Genomic DNA, 21,220 nt, shown 5'->3' on the forward strand with positions numbered 1-21,220 from the left:
GCCACCTAGGCTGTAATACTTGGTTATAGCAGGCCTAGTAGATTAATCAAAAGCTAAAAAACAGTCTTAGAAATTAAAAGACAAGGTTTATTTTATAATCTTTTTGAATAGTGAACGAATGGCTGGAATAAATGCTGTCAAAATAAACATACGAAACTCTGTTCAGTGTGCTCATGTGGAAAGCCTGTACTCTTAAAAAAAAAAAAAAAAAGTCTGCTTTTGTGCGAGTCAATCCTTTCAGCCCCAGTACATATGTGATTGTGAGGAGCACTGGTATATGACTCCTGCCTGCAACATTCTGACAGGTTTCTTTCTTTCTTTCTTTCTTTTTTTTTTTAAAGATAGATTCATTCATTCATTCATTCATTTATGATAGACATAGAGAGAGAGAGAGAGAGAGAGAGAGAGAGAGAGAGGCAGAGACACAGGCAGAGGGAGAAGCAGGCTCCATGCTGGCAGCCTGACTCAGAACTCGATCCCGGGACTCCAGGATCGTGCCCTGGGCCAAAGGCAGGCGCTAAACCACTGAGCCACCCAGGGATCCCCATTCTGACAGGTTTCAATCATCCTTGACATAACTGAAATCTGACATGAACTCAGATCTCTGGGGTCTCTCACTTTATCTAGAATTTCTTCCTCACCGCTACAGACTTAGTTAATGCTCTGGCAATACTCAATTATTTATCATTCCCCTAATATAGTATGTTCTTTTTTTCCTTTTGGCTTTGCAGTAGGAATTTAATATAGTATTTAAATGACAAATGTGTACAAATTTCCAGCTTACTGTGTTTTGGACAGCTGAAACCACTTAAATTACTCTTTGCTTTTAAAAAAATATAAAATTTCCATGCATATAGAAGAAAGACTATCACAATGAACTTCCATATACCTATAACCAAGAGTCATCATTTCCATGTACCCAGCAAATGGCAAGTTTTTTAATTTATAAATTAACTGAACCCCTTCACATAATAAATATATCCCTTAAACTTTGATATTTTTATGGTAGCAAATAATAATATAAACCTGATAATGTTTCCTTATAAATTTAGACAAAGAAGAAATCATTTGCACTAAAATGAAATATTTATAGTCTTAGTCTATCTTCTGTATTTATTTCAAAAATTGGCCATGATGACTTTAGTACAGACTTTATTGACCCTAATCTCACCCTGAAATATGGCTATCATTGGCTTTAAGGATATATTTTTTTATTTGGTTGCAGCTTTAGGATGTTAGGAAACAAAATTATAGATAAAAATACAACTAATTTCTATTTTTTTTAAAAGGTTTTATTTATTTATTCATGAGACACACACACAGAGAGAGAGAGAGAGAGAGAGAGAGAGAGAGAGAGAGAGGCACAGACACAGGCAGAGAGAGAAAGCAGGCTCCATGCAGGGAGCCCAACATGGGATTCGATTCCAGGTCTCCAGGATCACACCCTAGGCAGCACTAAACCACTGAGCCACCTGGGCTGCTCACTAATTTCTATTTTTAAAAACTGTTTAACCATTCCATACGGTTAACAGTTTTGAACAGAATATAGTAAAATTTAGCTTAATTTTTATTTTTTAAGCAAAGCCTGATAAAAATCTTTGATAAATGAATCAATTGTGTATAGGTATATACTAAGAAAAACATACTTACTATGGGCTATGATAATGATTCTCAACCTCCGCACAATGAGTGATATGTTAGTGTATCTCCTGGGGACGTACTAGAGAGGACCTTCCTGGGGATAGAAGTAGTAGGTCTGGGGCCCTGAGAGGGCCTTGCTCCTCCACAGACCTGGTGAGCTCAGAGAGGAAGTGCAGTGTGGACAGGAGTTGAAGAGAAAGGACTATCTAGACATGTTAAATACTCATGTGTCAGGTTAGGAAGAGGTCATATAACTAGGAGGCTAAGGCCACCAGGGAGAATAGGAAGAGGACTTTTGCTTGCCCCGACCATGTATCAAGGAAAAAGAATAACGAGACTGTTTGTAAGTTACTGTAGCCACACACAGTTTGCAACCTGAGATTTATGCACAGCTCCAGTCTGACCACAATGAGAGATGAGCATGAGCAGTAGAGGAAATCCAGAGAAGAAAAATTAAGGGGAAGGCTAGAGTTTCACAGGTTGGTAGATTAGTTGGTTTCTACCATTCTTTTTATCTCCTTTTGTTCTCCTGATATTGACAGTAAAATAGGCTCAAAATAACTTATAATAGAAGCATGCCTGGACTTGGGAAGCTCTAACTTCTCAGGAGTAACCAGGAAAGGTTACTCCGTTTCACATTTTTCTGCCATTCTCTGTTCATCTGGACCTGGCACCACTATGCCATTCTCTGTTCATCTGGACCTGGCACCACTATGCCATTCTCTGTTCATCTGGACCTTGCACCTCTGCCTGCTGCCACACACCCACCATCAATACTATCAGTGTCTGTCTCTGATCTCTTCCTCGTGCTTATTAACGCTTCCACCCTCTGCTTGCTATTCCTCTGTCCAAACACAGAGGGTGGAAAACATGATGTCGTGACACACTAAGGATATTTTAAAAACGCAATGTGTTGCTACATACTACTTGGCAAAAAATGAGGCAGAGGGTAAGAACAATATTAAATAATTTACACTTGCTGTGAAACACAGTATGGGCAGTACACAAACTAATTATACTCCTAAACATTGTCTATAAAGCTTAGTCAGTAGCTAATTTTAAATGTAACCATCTCCTGTATTACAATTTTTCTAAAATTGTAGTGCTAAAGGTAATATTACAGCACTCCCTCCTACCCACCAGCTCCAAGACAAATTTTTTTTTAAAGTGCTGCATATATCCCTTAAAAAGTCAGTGGATTATACCACTGATACTGTTTTATTTCTAAAATTACATTTGCTAGTATGGTCCTTAAGCATCTTCATAATATGCAGCACGGTATTTTTACTACTTGCCTTTCTGTTTTTCTTTAAGTAAAAAGAAGTTTCCTTTTTTACCCCTAAGATTTTCATGTACATTATGAATCCAGGTGAAAAGGAATAAGGGGGACTAGGGTCTGATTTAATCTTTGACATTTAATAAGGAGTTCAAAACAGTAACTTTATATAGACTAAATGCTATCGTAAATAAAAATAAACTTAAAAATTTCAGGAAAAATATATGAATATAACTTTACTTTCCTGATATTTAAATGATGATTACTGAAAAATATTGATGATGATGGTCTATTTGTATTGTATCAAATCCTTTAATGGAGAATAAAGTTCCTTATGCTACTACTCATAAATTCATGCTGTGGGAAAGCTTATAATTAGTCATTATAATAATAAAGAACTCAAGCATTTCCTCTTCTGATTAGACTTAAGCTCAACCTTTCTTATATTAAAATGTAGTCAAATGTCAGAGTATTACTGTCATACTCTACAGTCGTATTTCATCAGCCCAATATAGTAGGGAAATCTGCTGGTTTCATAAGTTAGTCTAATAAGTGAATGAATGTTATCTAATAAGAAAAAACTACCTCTGCAGTGCTCGGGTGGCCTGATCAGTGGGGTGTCCAACTCTTGGTTTCTATTCAGGTCAGGATCTCTGCTCAGCATGGAGGCTGCTTGGGATTTCTCCCTCTGTCCCTCCCACCCCAACCACCTGTCCCTCCCCCCGCAACCACTGTGCCCCCCCACATGTGCGTGCATGTGTGCATGCTCACTCACTCTCTTTCAAACAAATAAATCTTTTTTTTTAAAAAAAATTTATTTATTTACTCATGAGAGACACAGGGAGAGAGAGAGAGAGAGAGAGAGACACACAGGCAGAGGGAGAAGCAGGCTCCATGCAGGGAGCCCAATGTGGGACTCGATCCTGGGACTCCAGGATCACGCCCTGCGCCCAAGGCGGCGCTAAATGGCTGAGCCACCCGGGCTGCCCTCAAACAAATAAATCTTAAAAGAAAAAAAAAAAAAACCTCTGGACAGGCATATGGCAATTTTCTCCTCCAGGAGTTCAGCATCCCTGTTAAAAAAGATATTCATGGGATGCCTGGGTGGCTCAGAGATTGAGCATCTGCCTTTGGCTCAGATCGTGATTATGGGGTCCTGGGATTGAGCCCCACATCAGGCTCCCTGTGAGGAGCCTGCTTCTCCCTCTGCCTATGTCTCTGCCTCTCTCTATCATGAATAAATAAAATCTTAAAAAAAAAGATATTCGTAAGGAAGCCATGAAATGTATTAAATCAGAGGTGGCTTCCTACAACATACATCTAGATAATATAAAACATCCAGCAAAACTGAAATATTGATTTAGTCACCTACAAATTTGCAAGTGTTAGCTAAATAGTCAAAAAGGAATTTTTAAAGTTTTAACCTCAATACTGATATGGGAATGCCTATAACACAGTGACTAATTTAGGTGCATATTTTTAAAATTAGAGGAGAAAATGCAAATAAGCACCAATGCCAACTCACACATCTCTGCCACGTCGAACTTCATCCTGCTCTTTGGACTGGCGGCGGCGCTGTCTGGCTGATGTGGCTGAAGATGCTGATGATGGTCCAGATTCTGAGTCCTCTGAACTTTGGCCTCCAGAGCCGTTAACATCAAAAAGATGCTGTTCTACTGCTGACCGGATGGTTCTTTCTAAGAGTCTAATAAAAGCAGAATACAGAGTCCATCAGGTAAACAACTTTATCAATGTTTGCCTTTAAAATTTTCTATCTATAATTTTGGGAATATCAGCATTTTCAATGGTAGATCTACTACTGCTTCATGAGCAAAGACAGCATATGAGACATCTCGAAATGTCTGCATCGTGTGTTAAAAATAAAACCAAACATGACAAATTCTACCAATTTGATAACTATGTTTCTCGTCTTTGTAGGTTCAGGATTATTGAAATGCTCACAGCAAGTCTAGCAACAATTATCAGAGGCATTCAGGAAATAAGGGTCATTTAATATAAGTCAGAATGAGGAAATATTTTTTTCCTCACAGAGTAATAATAGACCTATTCTTATACAGGTGAGTTCCTTCAGATTTCACCAGTTCTTCAAAGGAAGAAAGTATGGTTTACAAAGCAAATTGGCACAAATTTATTATGATGCCTATTATCTATTTAGAATCCCTTTAAGGTAATAATGCTATTAAAAAGAAACACCTCACCAGAACAATTACTATTTAGAACAGCAAAGTCTTTCTGAACCTCTGTTCAATTAAATTGTGATGTATATAATCGAAGCTGTATTCATGCAAACATCCTAGTATGTATTACTGAAGATAGCAGGAGAGATCTACTTCATTCAGCATGAAAAAAAATTTAAGCACAGAGGCTGAAGAGTGCATGATAAGACAGATAAGGTATCTGTTTTAAAGTTATATAATTTTTTAATGGGTCTAAGTCTTCTTTTATCACCATGCTATTTACTTCTGGATAATGTGGCATGGAAAATTCTAAACATATACTCCTCAAACCATGTTTTCCTGCACTCGAAAAAAGAATCACATCCAAACTCATCAAATGGTACACATTAAATGTGTGTAGTTTTTTGTATATTATATTTCAATAAAGCTATTAATTTAAAAAAGAACCACATACTTGTTTTCAAAATGTCAGATATAGTTGGTTGAGCATCCAATTCTTGGTTTCGGCTCAGGTCGTGATCTCAGGGTTGTAAAATCTAGACCCATACTGGGTTCTTTGCTCAGTGTGGAGTCAACTTAAGACTTTATCTCTCCCTCTGTCCCTCCCTACCGCACTTTCTCTCTCTCTCTCTCTCTTTCTCAATAAATAAATAAAATCTTAAAAAAAGAGAGACAGGTAATAAACAAACCATGGAGTTTCAGATAGTGATAAATTCTCTCCAAAATGGCGAACAGGATTGGAGAGGGACTGTGGATAGGAAGGGATGGCTTCTCGGAGGAGAGGACATTTGAACAAAAAAAGTGAATGATAAGAAAATGAATGGCCAGGCTGAAAAATAGCCAGGGCAAGGGCTCTGTGGCAAATATAAGGTTGGCCTATTCCAGAAGTAGGATGTCACATGGTCAAAGCACAATGAGCAATGTGGTCAGAGAGGGAGGTAGTGGCAGGTTAACTGGAGTTTAGATTTTTTTTTTTAAAGATTTTATTTATTGGAAAGCCTGGGTGGCTCAGCAGTTGAGCATCTGCCTTTGGCCCAGGGAATGATCCCAGGATCCGGGATCGAGTTCCGCATCGGGCTCCCTGCAAGGAGCCTGCTTCTCCTTCTGCCTATGTCTCCACCCCTCTCTCTGTGTCGCTCATGAATAAGTAATTTTATTTAAATATATACATATATATTCATTCATTCATTCATTCATTCATTCATTCATTCATGAGAGACACAGAGAGAGAGAGAGACAGGCAGAGACGTAGGCAGAGGGAGAAGCAGGCTCCCTGTAGGGAGCCCGATGTGGGACTCAATCTCAGAACCCTAGGATCACGACCTGAGCCTCAGGCAGAAACTCAATCACTGAGCCACCCAGACATCCCTGGAGTTTAGATTTTAGTCTACATGCAGTTGGTAGCCTTAGGAGGAAAAAGACACGTGATTGGTATAATCAACAGAGCACTGTCACTGCTCTGTGGAAAAGGGACTTGTTACCATGACTAATTTCCTTTTGATACTGTGTCCCTCTTAGACTGTCAAATCCCTGAAGGCAGAGCCCAAGGCTTATTTAATATTACATACCCAACACAATGCTTGGCCTAACATAGGTACTCAATCCATGTAGGCTGATTAAAAATGAGGAAGAGAGAAGTAAAGACACTGTTACACGTTAACCTTTGATGGCATCCTCCACTGCAAGATACCTCCCTAAACACGTATTTTGCAAACATTAATAGTCTCTGATGTTATTTTGACTGAAACAAAAATCTTGTATGTTCAAATGATTCAGCTGTCTCTGGTCACACACCCACGCAGAGGCTCAAACAGGAACACATCTTATTTAGTCCTCTGAGTGGTTTTAAAAATCATCATCAGTTGCTTATTGTATTAATCTTCCAAAACCATACACCACTAGAGTAGTTTTTTTCTGTTTGATATATGGGGAAGGAGGGGGGAAAATCCCAAGCCAAATAACTTACTCTCCAGTCGTCGAAACACTGCTGACTTGAGATACATGTGCACTGTGGAAATGAAGCACAAAGAATAAAGTCAGATTAGACAGAGCGTCAGATGCTGTGAACCAAACATTTGAAGGGGACTCCAGACTGGAAGTATTAACTAGATGATGAGTGACCCTACCACAACATTTAACCCATCCACTGACAGATGCTCATTTTCATTTTTCTCTGGAATTAGAGAATGGCCCTGGTGTTTATGCCTGAACAGTATTTTTCCCCCCTCTCTATTTTAAAGATGTCCATGACAGATAGTTTCAAAGTAATCTTTAAAAACCATCTCTACCTCTCACCCTACTAGCTTGGCCCTCAGTCCTCCTTCAGGGCCTTTTCATTTACCCAAAATGTAAACACAACGCTGCTGACTACCTTCCTGCTACCAACTCTACCCATTCCCTGCTCTCCCCAGCCCAAATCTATCCCATCCTAGTCTACCCTCTCCAGACCTGAAGACAGAAGTGACTTCTTAAAACTGCTCTGGACAGGCAGACAGTAGTGTGAACCACAGGGGACAGAGAACAAAGAAACAACACTGGTTTCTACACAGTTATTTATTTCTTTTTTAAATGTATTTTTTAAAAAAGATTTATTTATTTGAGAGAGAGCATAAGCAGGGGGAAGGGAAGACTGAGAGGGAGAAGCAGATTCTCCATTGATGAGGGAGCATGACATGAGGCTCCATCCCAGGACCTTGGACTAAGACCTGAGCTGAAGGCAGACACTTAACTGACTGAGCCACCCAGGCGCCCCTACACGACCACGCTCTGTAATATTTCATCTCAACATCTAATTTATAACCCCTTTATTGAACATCTATAAACCTCCTCTACCTTCTAATTTCTCCAAAACCTGAATTCCTTTGAAAGTATTACAAAGTAGTCAACCTAAAGTAGAACAGTGAAATTATAGAACACTATCTGATTAGCACTCTCTGGAACTTCGCCCCTCTTGGCTGTATCCTGCCTTCGTATAACCACAGTGAGGTAAAAACTGGCAGCAATTTTATAGCATCGATATTAAGACTTTCTCATGGGCTGCCCTCCATTGCTTAATCAACTTCTAAAATTAAGATTCAAGTCTGTTTAAATGAAAATCTTCCATGCTTGTCACACTTGAGTTTTACCTTACAGATACAACAGTTCCCTTTCTTCCCCCTTCTTTGTAGAAGACGCCTGAAGAAAATCACAGGTGTTGATGACTGATCCTGATGGCCACCATTCAATCACCCCAAACATCCTCATATATACCATGCAATTTTCAACATAGGAACACGGTGGATTTTTTTTTAAATCATTTGTTGGGTTTTTTCCATGTATGAGGGTATCTCATCTCTTTCCATTCAGAATCTAAGTGCCTCAAGGGATTGTATGATATTTCTTTTTCTTTTTTTTCTCTCTTTTTTAAAGATTTTATTTATTTATTTACAGAGAGAGGCAGAAACACAGGCAGACGGAGAAGTGGGCTCCCTGTGGGGAGCCTGATGCGGGACTTGATCCCAGGACCCCAGGATAATGACCTGAGCCAAAGGCAGACACTCAACCACTGAGCCACCCAGGTGCCCCTCTCTTTTTCCTCATTATACTCCCTACCACTATCACCACCACCAGACCCAGCATAGCCCTCCTAATCGCAGAGGTGACCAACAGACACTCACTCTTTAGCCCAGCTCCTTAATAAGAGCTGTAGGTCAGGGCCACAAACCACAACCAAATCCCAGAAGAGATCCATAAAATAATGCTATTGTTCACAAGGGAGACTGATGAGAAAAACCTTAATAGATGAGTAAATAAGCAAATGAACAAATAAGTACACTCTAACACTTACTGAGTACTTACTACATTTCAGACACTGTGCCAAGTATTTTGTACATACATTTTCTTGTTTGCTATTTATAATAACCCCACGAGGTAGGTACTATTGTTTTCTCGATTTTCAGATGAAGAGGTTAGAGGTTAAGTAACTTGCCCACAGTGACAGAGCCAAGAAGTAGATGAGCTGGAATTTGAACCAAGAAAGTTTTAGCTCAGAGTCTAAGCTCTTAATCAGTATACTAGACAATCAATCTATCACTCACTAGAAGAAAAACTCCTGAGAATCATCTCTGTAGATGGAAGCTTGGACTGAGGTATTTTATTTTGCTTTTAATCACAACCATTTTTCTCATCTGCCTCACAATGCCTGTTATTCACAGTGGTTCCCAGATTACATAACCAATAATATATCCTCTGCTGTTTTCTGTCCTTAACTGGAACAGGCAGTCCCTGCTTTTGATGCTTTGTGGCTCACCCTCTGTAAAGTCAACACTGTATAATTAACTCCTGTATTTCACTTCTTCATGCAGTTACACAACCTTAATTTTGGGAGCAGGATCCAATGTGAACAGTGACTCTGGGGGGGAACACAGAAGGGTGGGAAAATGTAGATCTGCTAGATGCTAAAAATATTCCAAACACATATAATTAGCCAATTAGTCTTCCAATGCCCCCTCAGAGTATATCCTTTCCTCCCTTCTACACACTTTTGACTTGAACTTTATTTATTTATTTATTTATTTATTTATTTATTTATTTATTTATTTATTTATTTATTCATGAGAGACACAGGGAGAGAGACAGAGACATAGGCAGGGGGAGAAGCAGGCTCCATGCGGGGAGCCGGATCCGGGACTTGATCCCAGGACTCTGGGATCACGACCCGAGCCAAAGGCAGACAACCAATCACTGAATCACCCAGATGTCCCTCTTTTTGCTTTATTAAAGCATACTGATATTTGTACGTTCCTTTTTGGGGTTTGGGAGGCAGGACACAAAAAGAAAGGTGAGGAAGAAAGACACAAGAAAATGACATCAAGTAGAAACAGGTTCTGAGATTACTAACTCTCTCTGTTAGTGCTTCTCAAATCCTAAGGCATATCTGAATCACCCAGGATCTTGTTCACACCACAGACTCCGATTTGGTAGGTTTAGGTCTCAGGAAGGGGAAGCTGAGATTCTGCCTTTCTAACAAATTCTACAGTGATTCTGATGCTGTCAATTCGTGGAAGACACTGATTAGTAAAGCTGTAATTCCCTGCAACTAACATTCTTCAAGACTTCACTTATTTAGATATCACAATAGCTATTTTTAAACATTCTAATCTAAGTAATGAGGGTATGAATTGGAAAACTTATGCTAGCATAAGTGAATAAGAGGCAACACATCAAAATTTCTCTTATAGCTTAAAGAAAATTGACCTAAACCATCTAAATCAGTCTTAAAGAGCCATTTTCAGAATGCAAAATAAATGAAAAAAAAAATCAATGACACAAGCAATTGAGTAATTATGAGCAATTATGAGTAATTAAGTCATACTCAATTTTGCTAATATATTGATCTTAGGTCAAATTTATGATAATTTATATTTTTATGTTTCTTTAATGAGACCTTTAGAATTTTTGGTATACTTAGTGTGTCTATACTTTCATGTTTGTAAAGCAGAATTCCTCTAAAGAAAGTATTCTGAGAGGAGAATATTTTTCCATTAGGAATCAGAAAAGAAGTTCTGGTCTTGGCTCTGCAGTTAATTAGCTGAAATCATAGACTGTTGGTTAGCGTGGCTGCTTTGGATAGTTTTCTTCATACAGAAAATGAAAGGTTTGACTAGTGATCCCTGTGGTTTTCTTTTAGCTGTAAAAGTTTACTGCCCTAAAGTTTAAATCATCACAAAACATTATAACTGCATAATGAATTATGACAGTTTTGTCATAGTTATGGTTTATTAACTACCAATATGGCTTTGGTCAGGTATCCAGCCACCTGCATAGTTCCTGTGGGATGTGTTTAATAATCCACCAATGACAAGATTTCTAAGAATATTTAATGACAGAAATAGAGGCTATTTTCCATAGCTATTACTGACTCATGAAGGTAATTCTAAGAAAATAACAAAAGGGCTATAAGAAGATAAGCTAAAGTGAAAGATACAGATTTCCTTCATCTATATGGAGCTTGTTTTTTAATCTTCTGCAGAAATCTAAGAAAAATGAATTTTTTAAAGCCTTTGAATGATTTGCTAACAAAGTTTCTTGCTTATGCAATATAAGCACTTGAATATGGAAGAGATCATTTCCTAATGTTGATAAAGCCTAGTATTCAAAACTGAAAGAAATAAGCCTCTATGTAGACTCCAGCTCTATGGTCAATTTCATTACCCAAGCCTACTGTAAGTGGTGACGCAACTGCATTCACTATTGGTAGAGTCATGTAAAACAGATTCTAAGCCTACCCTGCAACATATTTTGTGACATTCTTAAAATATATTTAGTCTGTATCTTTTTTTTTAAAGATTTATTTATTTATTCATGAGAGACACAGAGAGAGGCAGAGACATCGGCAAAGGAGAAGCAGGCTCCATGCAGGGAGCCTGATGTGGAACTTGATCCTGTATCCTGGGATCAGGCCCTGAGCCGAAGGCAGATGCTCAACCGCTGAGCTACCCAGGTGTCCCTAGTCTGTATCTTGATTGACAAAACCCAAACTACATTTCTGGAAGCTGAATGTGCTCAACAATATTAGTCTATAAATTTGCATGTGATAAGATGCACAGAATGCCTGCTGACAAGTGATTCTTTAATTAGATCTCTTGATTTGAAATAAAGACATCTACATATAAAAAGAAAGAAGTTTCAAATCTACTAGAATCCAACATCTTTAAAAAGCATGTGTTCTCTTTTTCTGTATGTTCTCTTACTTCAGTACGTTTTATTTTCTGTGGTACATAAATATTATTGTGGTAAATATTATCCTATTAAAACAATAAATAGGAATTGTTAGGTCCAACAGAATTATCTCTTTTTCCCCTCTAGAATATCTACATTTAGTCAGCTTTTTTTTTAATGGGTAAGGATTTTTCTTTTTAAGATTTTATTTATTCATGAGAGATACAGAGAGAGAGAGAGAGAGAGAGAGAGAGAGAGAGAGGGAGAGAGGCAGAGACATAGGCAGAGGGAGAAGCAGGCTCCATGCAAGGAGCCTGATGCATGACTCCATGATCACGATCTAAGCTGAAGGCAGATGCTCAACCACTGAGCCACCCAGGCGTCCCAACGGATAAGGATTTAAAAGACAATTATGTGATGTTTAATTCAGCCTGAGGGTGAAATCATGTAACTAATCATCAAAATAGCATGAAGCTCCTAATGTATTTCACAGAATATTTTTAGTACTATTTTAAAATACTAAAAGTTGATATGCAGCATCAACACTACAAGATGAATCTAATGGTATTTCTTGCAATTGTATAACAGATTTCTAATTAAAACTTTTACATTAAAACCATGTCTTCTGTGGACAATATCATACATTAAAACAAATACATTTGATCTTCAATATTCATTGTGCTTTAACCTTTAACTATGATATGCAGAAACTTAATGGAGCATTTATAGGTATTCAAACTTTGACAAAAATTGCATTACCCTTTTGTGGTGGTATTGAAGACAGTTTGGATCTAAAAAAACCCCTTGCATTTTGGTTTTAAATCAAATCGTATGCATATAATAATAGAACATAAATTGAAAACATACTACATGGATATTAGTTAGAAGGGGGATAATATTTATCCTCATGCTTCATCAACCCTCACACTTCCTATTCCTTTAAATATTAGGGCTGATTTGAAGAAAAAAATTATTCATTTCCATGTTTTGATAATTAGCTATTTTCTAACAAATTAAGTAGAACCCATCAAAATATCAAAATACTCACCTTTTGTATAGCTTTTTGTTCAGGCCCTAATCATTGGAGTTGTCAGTTTTACATATTTAGCATGTTTTTGCATAAAAAGAAATTCAGAGTTTTAGTTTTTAGACTGAGGTCTTTGTAAAGCAAAATTATGAATGAAATGAATAGTTCCCTATGTATACTCACTTATAGATGAGGAAATTGAAGTTCAGAGAGGTTTAATCTCTCACTAAGTTTACACATCTCTGATTCTCTCAGTATTCTGGCTTCTGAGTGTGTTCTTAGTAAGGACATAATCCCTATTCTCTCTCTCTCTCTTTTTTTTTTTTCCCCCATAATCCCTATTCTCAAATAATGCTGCTATTCATATAAGTAGTTAGCTGTACATCTAGTTGTTTTCTTAGAACAGATTACTTGAAGCACTTTTTTGGATTCAAATGGAATTTTCTTTTTTGAAATGTATACATTCCAGAAAACTTTTTATTTCTAGATTTTCATGTTTATTAGTATAAAATTACATCAAGCAGTTTATAATCTTTTTTTTTTTTTTTAAAGAGGAATAGAGAGAAAAAGTGAGTAAGAGGAGAGGGAAGAGGGGGAGAGAGAGAGAGAGACTCTCAGGCAGACTCCCTGCTGAGCATGGAGCCTCATGGCCCTGAGATCACGACCGGAGCCGAAATCCAGAGTTGGACACTCAACCAACTGAGCCACCCAGATGCCCTGGGTACAGTCTGGGAGCAGGTGCCCTGGGTGCCCTGGGAGCAGTCTTTAATCTTTTTAAAAACTACTATATCCCTTGACCACAAACTTCAATTCTGATTATTAGTTTTGTTCTGTTTTTTTTTTTTTCCTTAAGTTTGCCAGAAGTTTTTCTATTTTATAATTTTCATTTTTATTCCCAAAGAACCAGTTCCTGGATTCAAACATCAGTTCTGTTCTTTTTCCCATTTATTATTATTACAACCTTTTAAATTTCTAAGAGGTTGCTTTTTTTTATATGGTTTCTTATTCTGATTGTGTGGCTCATTTGTTTTCATTCTTAAGAAGATGAAGACACCTCATAAAAAGAGCTTAGATCCACAAATTTTTTTGACATGTACTTTCCCCCTTTTTCTTATCAATAGTCTACAATAGTTTTTATTACCTCTGAATTTTTTCCTCCCTTTAGGAGAGTTTTCATTGGTTGATTGGAATTTTTTGATATTAATTACACTGTGGTCAGAATACAGAACTGTGAATATTTTTACTTTCTATTTTTAAAGATTTCATTTATTTGAGAGGGAGGAGCACAGAGGGAGAGGGACAAGTAGACGACCCACTGAGCAGGGAGTCTGTTGTGGAGTTTGATCCCAGGACCCCAAGACCACAACCTAAGCCAAAAACACATGCTTAACCTACTGAGCCACCCAAGTGCCCCTAAAATTTCTACTCTTGAAGAACTTTCAGATACAACTGAATTTTTTGGAAAGTAGCTGGAATGTTTGAGCTCTACTTATAGGGTGCAAAGTTTAGTATGTAATGCTCATTTATTTGAAATCTCATGTATTATATAAAATTCTCAGTGCTATTTATTTTGTAAATTGTTTATTATAGACATATAGTTGCATGTAGAAGTTCTATACTTCAAATGTGTTTGCCTGTTTATTCTTGCTAACTTAAGAGTTTAAATTTCTATCATTTGAAGCTGTGCTATTTTACACATGCTTATTTATAACCTTTATGTGTTTAGTATGGATTTTAACTTAAAAAGTAAGTCTAGGTTTGTCCTGTTGCACAAGTTTGGCATTGAACTCTGGCTGTCCTGGTATTGATATTGCTCCTCTCTGCTTTCCTTTTGTTCACATTTATCAGATATAAATTCTAGATTTTTAAAAAAGACTTTATTTATTCTTGAGAGACACACAGAGAGAGGCAGAGACATAGGCAGAGGAAAAAGCAAACTCCCTGAGGGGAGCCCACTGTGGGACTCAATCCCAGGACCCCAGGATCAGGACCTGAGCTGAAGGCAGGTGCTCAACTTTTGAGTCACCCCAGGCATCCCTAAATTCTAGATTTTTATTATTAACCTTTCTGTGCCATTTTGTTTCAGGTATGGCTCTTTGGAGCAAAATAAAGCTAAGTTTTGTTTATAATTTCAGTTTTTTTAAAATATTTTTTTATTTTTATTTTTTATTTATTTATGATAGTCACAGAGAGAGAGAGAGAGAGAGGCAGAGACACAGGCAGAGGGAGAAGCGGGCTCCATGCACTGGGAGCCCGACGTGGGATTCGATCCCGGGCCTCCAGGATCACGCCCTGGGCCAAAGGCAGGTGCCAAACCGCTGCGCCACCCAGGGATCCCATATAATTTCAGTTTTTTTTTTTTTTTTTTTTTTATTTATGATAGTCACAGAGAGAGAGAGAGGCAGAGACACAGGCGGAGGGAGAAGCAGGCTCCATGCACCGAGAGCCCGACGTGGGATTCGATCCCGGGTCTCCAGGATCGCGCCCTGGGCCAAAGGCAGGCGCCAAACCGCTGCGCCACCCAGGGATCCCCCTAATTTCAGTTTTTATTGAAGAATTTGACCACTTATATTTATTGTCATAATTGATGTATTTGTTCTAGTTTTGTGTTTTTGCTTTATGTTTTCTAATTTGGGAGATTCCTTTTCCTTTGATTTCTGTCTTTGCTTTTATCTTCTGAGATTCACATTATAGAAATCTTATACAAATTTCTACTAGTAGTTGCCTCTCATATCCACATATCTCTAATTATTAAAATTAGAGATTTTAATAATTCTAATTAATTCAATGTAATTTAAGAATTCAAACCCCTCCCAAACAAAAAACCCTCAAAACTCTTGACTTCTGCTTCTATTGTTCTACTTTCCATGCAAGACAAGAAATTCAGAATTTTGTTACTCTCTTTGTCCCTCCATCAATGACTATAATCAGGTTTCTCACTTAATTAAAAAAATTTCTTTTTAAAATACACCTTTCAATTATCTGGGCATAAACTTTGATTTCTACTTGTATTTCTATTAATATGGTTTTTCCTTAGAGTTATAATTTTTAGGTTGGCTTCCTAATTTCTTCATATCTAGCATTATTTCTATCAGTTTTTTCTTATCCTTTGATCTCCTTTTTGGAGGAGCTTCTCAAGTTTCTTTTTCATCATGTACCTGATTTATTTTAAATAATTTCTGCTCTTTACTGTTTCCCACATAGTTTTTGAAATCTCTGCTAATATATTTCTAGGCTCCCTTTTCCTTCCTTATTTCAGCTATTCTTCTATGTCTCTAGCCTTGTAATTGTAAACCTATTGGATTACCTGTAAACCCTTACAGGTTCCTACTTATGTTTCAAAGAGGGTTGGTTATGTCTTTGAGCATTTTTGAGAAGATTAGTAATATTACTTTTCAAGTTTTCTTCTGAATCATATAAAAAGCAATTCTTTGAAACGTTTTTACATTGAGTCCTCAGAGTTAGTCATCCTTTCTCTTAGTTTGTAATTTCTCTTTATAGGTCCCAAATAGCTGTGTTTTGTGGTTCCTAAGGAGAATCCATCAATCCCAGACAAGGTCATTATCAACAACCTGGGTAGGTAGATTGTTCTTTGTTTATTTCATTGTCCTTTGGCTGTGGGCAGATGCCCGCTCATGAATTTAGATTTTAAGAACCACCATATGAGTCTGCCCTAGAACAATCTATAATGCATTGATGGGTGCACATGCTATTTGGTCCAATTTTCTGCATAACCTGGAGAAACAGGAATAAATTTCTCCTTTTTTTTTTTTTTGTACAGTGTACTTCTGAAAGCATGCATTATATGTCCAATAATCCTTCTGCCTTTTTATCCTCTTCTCAAATGCTTTAAGTGATTGAATATCTCAGGGGGATAGTTTTGTATACTAAATATTCTAGGCTTTGAATAGATGTTGACACAAAGAAGCTAATGGGGGAAGAGAGGTGAAAAAGAATATGCAGATGATCTCTTAATGGTTCAGAAAATTTCTGTTCAGTAGGGTGAATGTCACTTGTTTTTCTGGTCAGTGCAGTAGACAAAGGAAGGAATCCAACTTAGTTCCCCCCCCCCCTTTGTTCTTTCTTTGTGGTCATCTGTATTGTTTAGATGGTGGAACATGAAGTCTATAGGTGATAATATGTTTCTCAGTCCATCTCACTGATGTGTGACCTTTATGGTTTTATTGTTGTTACAAACCTATCTCTAGTTCTTGCCTTTGGTATCATCATTTGAATTTAAATGGGAAGCTGGAGTAGTTACATTAGGTAGACCTGGTCTTTTATTTAAGTTAAAGGTTTACATTTTATTCTGAAGTTTTTATAAACAAAAGTCTATAGGAAGGAGGGAGACTGAAGAATGAAACAATAAGAGATCTAAATAGAATAGCCATAAAAGAGTCATTTCCTGTGAGTTTATTTTTCCTTTGTTTTCACATGCTGAGGAAAGACATGAAGAGAAGCATAAAAAACTTAAAAAATTATATAATTTATCTATATCAGCATAGCCTAAACAATGTGCTTAGTATCTTAATTAACATTGATAGAATTAAACTCAGAATCTATACTTGTTTCTTACTAAATAAAAAATATGACTAGCTCAGATATGAAGAATTCAATATTGAATCCCTAAAGAATTATATGATGAACATTAGTTAAGTTTATAATCATTCTTCACTATAAAGTAATTATATTAGTTGTCTGATTTAGTGGTTTTCATCTAGGGGTATGCATTAAAATCTCTTATGTGACACTTTCCTCTCAAATTTCTTGTGGTAAAGCACACATAACATTTACTTTTTTAACCATTTCTTAGTGTACAGTTCAGTGGCACTGAGTATATTCACAGAGTGAATTCATTCTATATATCTCCAGGACTCTTCATCTTGTAAAACTGAAACCCTGTACCAAATAAACAGTAACTCCTGATTCTCCCCTCCCCCCCACTCCTGGCAACCACCATTCTACTTTGTGTCTCTATGAATTTGACTATTTTAGGTACTCACATAAGTGGAATCATACACCTCTTTTTGTGACTAACTTATTTCATTTAGCATAAATGTCCTCAAGGTTCATCTGTGTTGTGTGTACATCAGATATTCCCTCCCTTTTAAAGGCTGAATAAGATTCCACTGTGTATATATGCTGCATTTTGTTTATCTATTTATCCAATGATGGCCACTTGGATTGTTACCACCTTTTGACTATTACAAATAATGCTGCTATGAACATGGATGTACAAACATCTCTTTAGGACCCCGTGACCCTGTTTTTAATTTCTCTTCATCTTTGCCAATACTTTTTATTTTTCAAAGCAGACATCCTAATAGGTGTAAGTTACATCATTAAAATTTAAATGGGAAGCTGGTTTCTCATTATAGTTTTAATTTGCATTTCCCTGATGATTAGTGATGTTCAGCATCTTTTCATGTGCTTATTGGCCATTTGTACAACTTATTTGGACAAGTACCTATTCAAGTTTTTTGCCCATTTAAAAAATAATTTTGTTGTTATTGATTTTTTGGAGTTCTCTCTATATTCTGGATATTAATCCCTTATCAGATAAATGATTTGCAAATATTTTCCCCATTCTTCCTTTTCTTTCTGTTGATAGTCTTTTTTTTTTTTATTCCACAAAGTTCAAAACATTTCATGAAGTCCAATTTGTCTACTTTTTCTTTTATCTCCTGTGGTTTGGTGTCATATCTAAGAAATCACTGCCTAATTCAGGGCTGCATAGCTTTTGCCTCATATTTTCTTTTAAGAGTTCCTGTATATTTAGCTCTTACATTTAGGTCTTTGATCCATTTTGAGTTAATTCTTGTATATGATATTAGGTGAGGGGTATGTGAATATCCTGTTTTCCCAGCACTAATTGTTGAAAAGACTATCTCATGATACTTACTGGAAATATGGACACCCAACACCACTCAAGGCTCAGAATCTTGGCCAGTTGAGACCCCAGCATATTTAAAGAGCTCCACATACTTTGTACCATAATGGTAGTGTTATCAAAAACCAGAAGATAATAAGTGTTAATAAAGGTAAGGAGCAATTAGATTCATACATTAGTGGAAATGCACTTAGAAATGGCTAAGATGGCAAACTGTACGCTTATGTGTATTTTGTCACATTTTAAAAAATAATTAAAAATGGTTAAAATGGTAAATTTCAAGTTGTTTATATTTTGTTATTTACATTTACCCTCCCATGCCCTCAAAAAGAACTCCACAGGCAGAAATGATGTGTTTCCTCAATTTAGAAACACTGTTCTAGTTAAAAAGGGCATGGGAAACAATTTTAATATATAGTTATTTGTGTCTAAAGACACCCAAATATCTAATTGACTTTATTATCTGGGGAAAAAAATCAAATAGATAATAAAATAAAGAGCCTGCTTGTTGGGACACCTGCGTGGCTTGGTGGTTGAGCGCCCTGCCTTTGGCCCAGGCCATGATCCTGGAGTCCCAGGATCAAGTCCCGCATCAGGCTCCCTGCAGGGAGTCTGCTTCTCCCCCTGCCTGTGTCTCTGCCTCTCTCTCTCTGTGTCTCTCATGAATAAATAAAATCTTAAAAAAAAAAAGAGACTGTTTGCTTACTGCACTCAATAGTCATCAACAAATATAATGCGTGATATATTACATTTTTCTAAACTATCCCATCTGATAACGAGATTTTTACCTCAAAATAATTTCAAAAACATACAATATAGTTAAGAAGAAAAATAAACTATTAAAATTTCATAAAGTTGACAAAAAAATCATAACCCTACACATTCTACCACAAATTGTTTGGAAAGGTAATCCCCAAAGACCTATCTAAAAATGCTCTATAAAAACTTTTCTACATATCAAGATAGGGGTGGCATGATATAGTTTTCAGATCTTGTCTAATGTCAGGTAATGTTTTAATCTAAATTTATCCAAAGCTAATTTTTTCTTCAATATAAATCTATAGTTAAAAGACTTTCATAAATTAATGATCCCTGGTTTCAAGGAATAAAATTATTAAAATACTGAAGAATGAGTTTGCATTTCAGACAGCTAATTTAGAAATAAATTATTTGATGTTCCTGATTCAGGAAAATTAGAAAACATAAATACTGAAACTGACCCTAAGCAATTCCAAATCTGCTAAAATGGTATTTTAGCTTCATTTTGCACCCTGAGTATTAAAACTTGGGCTGTAATTGATAAAGACTATCAATTTCAGAATATCAATGGAGCACAAAATGAGAAAGAAAAAGCAGATTAGCACAGTTGCTAAAAGGCAGGTTTAGAGCAAGGAGTACTATTCAGAGGTCAGGTGAGCTGGTTAGAGCCCAGTGACTAAGACTGATGATGATAGGTATGTAGCCCCCGAAGCACATTTAGGATTTTGACAAACCATAGGCAGAGATGGGCTTTGTATACAGGCTATACGTATCATATATGTGTACAAACTGTATATATAATCCAGAAATTTTTTAAGAAGGAATTCAAGAGTAGTAGTCAGACGGGACAGGATAAGATGGGATGGGATCAAGACAGGATGTGAATCTGGCCATAAGGGATCTGAAGGTAGTATAGCTGAGATGGGAGTGGATAGAGATGGAGAAATAGAAAGTAGAGATTAAGAGCCTCAATCCCAGTGGGAATACACAAAGAAATCAAAATCTGCGTTTGCAGATACCGAAGACACAGACAAATGAAAGTAGAACTAGCAACAGATCCTAGCCAGATCGGACTGGATGACAGGCAAAAGAATTCAGACAATAACAGGCAAGAGGTGGCACAGAATGCCTATAGTAAGCTGCTAAACTGAGCAACTGAGGTAGGGGCACCTTCTGGGAGTCCAGCTGAGACCATGAGAGCCCAGGGTATGGACATCCTTGCCAAGAATGTTCTTAACCTGAAGTTTGCAGGTTCTTGTCTATTTTCTTTTAAGATTTTATTTATTTATTCATGAGAGACACAGAGAGAGAGGGGCAGAAACACAGGCAGAGGGAGAAGCAGGCTCCATGCATGCTGGTACTTGGTCCTGGGACATCAGGATCAGGCCCTGGGGATGAAGGCAGGTGCTCAACCACTGAGCCACCCAGGCATCCCGGTTCTCATCTATTTTGTGGCAATCTTCCCAATGATTTGGTATAACTTGTTCTTCCCCTTCATTTCCTTAATCAGTTCAACAGGGTGGGTAATCTCTAATGAGCGTCTAGGGAACAATGACACCTACTGTTTGAGCTACTGTAGCTGCAGTCATCCTGCCACAGGAAACCGCAGCAAGTGCAGATTTGTAGCTACTATTTCTTTCCTTTAAAAAAAAAAAAAAAAAAAAAAAAAGGACAAATGGTTCTGGTGAGTTAGGCTAGGGTGGAGAAGTGCTGAAATTACAGAAGACAGT

At 37.1% G+C, this 21,220-nt stretch overlaps 1 protein-coding gene across 5 annotated transcripts in view; it reads right to left on the bottom strand.

Annotated features, from left to right (window-relative positions):
* Positions 1–21,220, bottom strand: part of FAM13A (family with sequence similarity 13 member A) — a 350,236-nt gene that overhangs the window by 62,302 nt on the left and 266,714 nt on the right. For all 5 annotated transcript variants that reach the window (XM_041760046.1, XM_041760045.1, XM_041760047.1 and 2 more), the window contains 2 exons: positions 7,082–7,123; positions 4,443–4,622 (listed from right to left, as the gene is read on the bottom strand). In XM_041760046.1, the coding sequence (XP_041615980.1) occupies positions 4,443–4,622; positions 7,082–7,123 (222 nt within the window). The remainder of the gene's footprint in view (positions 1–4,442; positions 4,623–7,081; positions 7,124–21,220) is intronic.

Source organism: Vulpes lagopus, chromosome 6, assembly GCF_018345385.1.
Source record: "Vulpes lagopus strain Blue_001 chromosome 6, ASM1834538v1, whole genome shotgun sequence".
Taxonomy (NCBI): Eukaryota; Metazoa; Chordata; class Mammalia; order Carnivora; family Canidae; genus Vulpes; species Vulpes lagopus.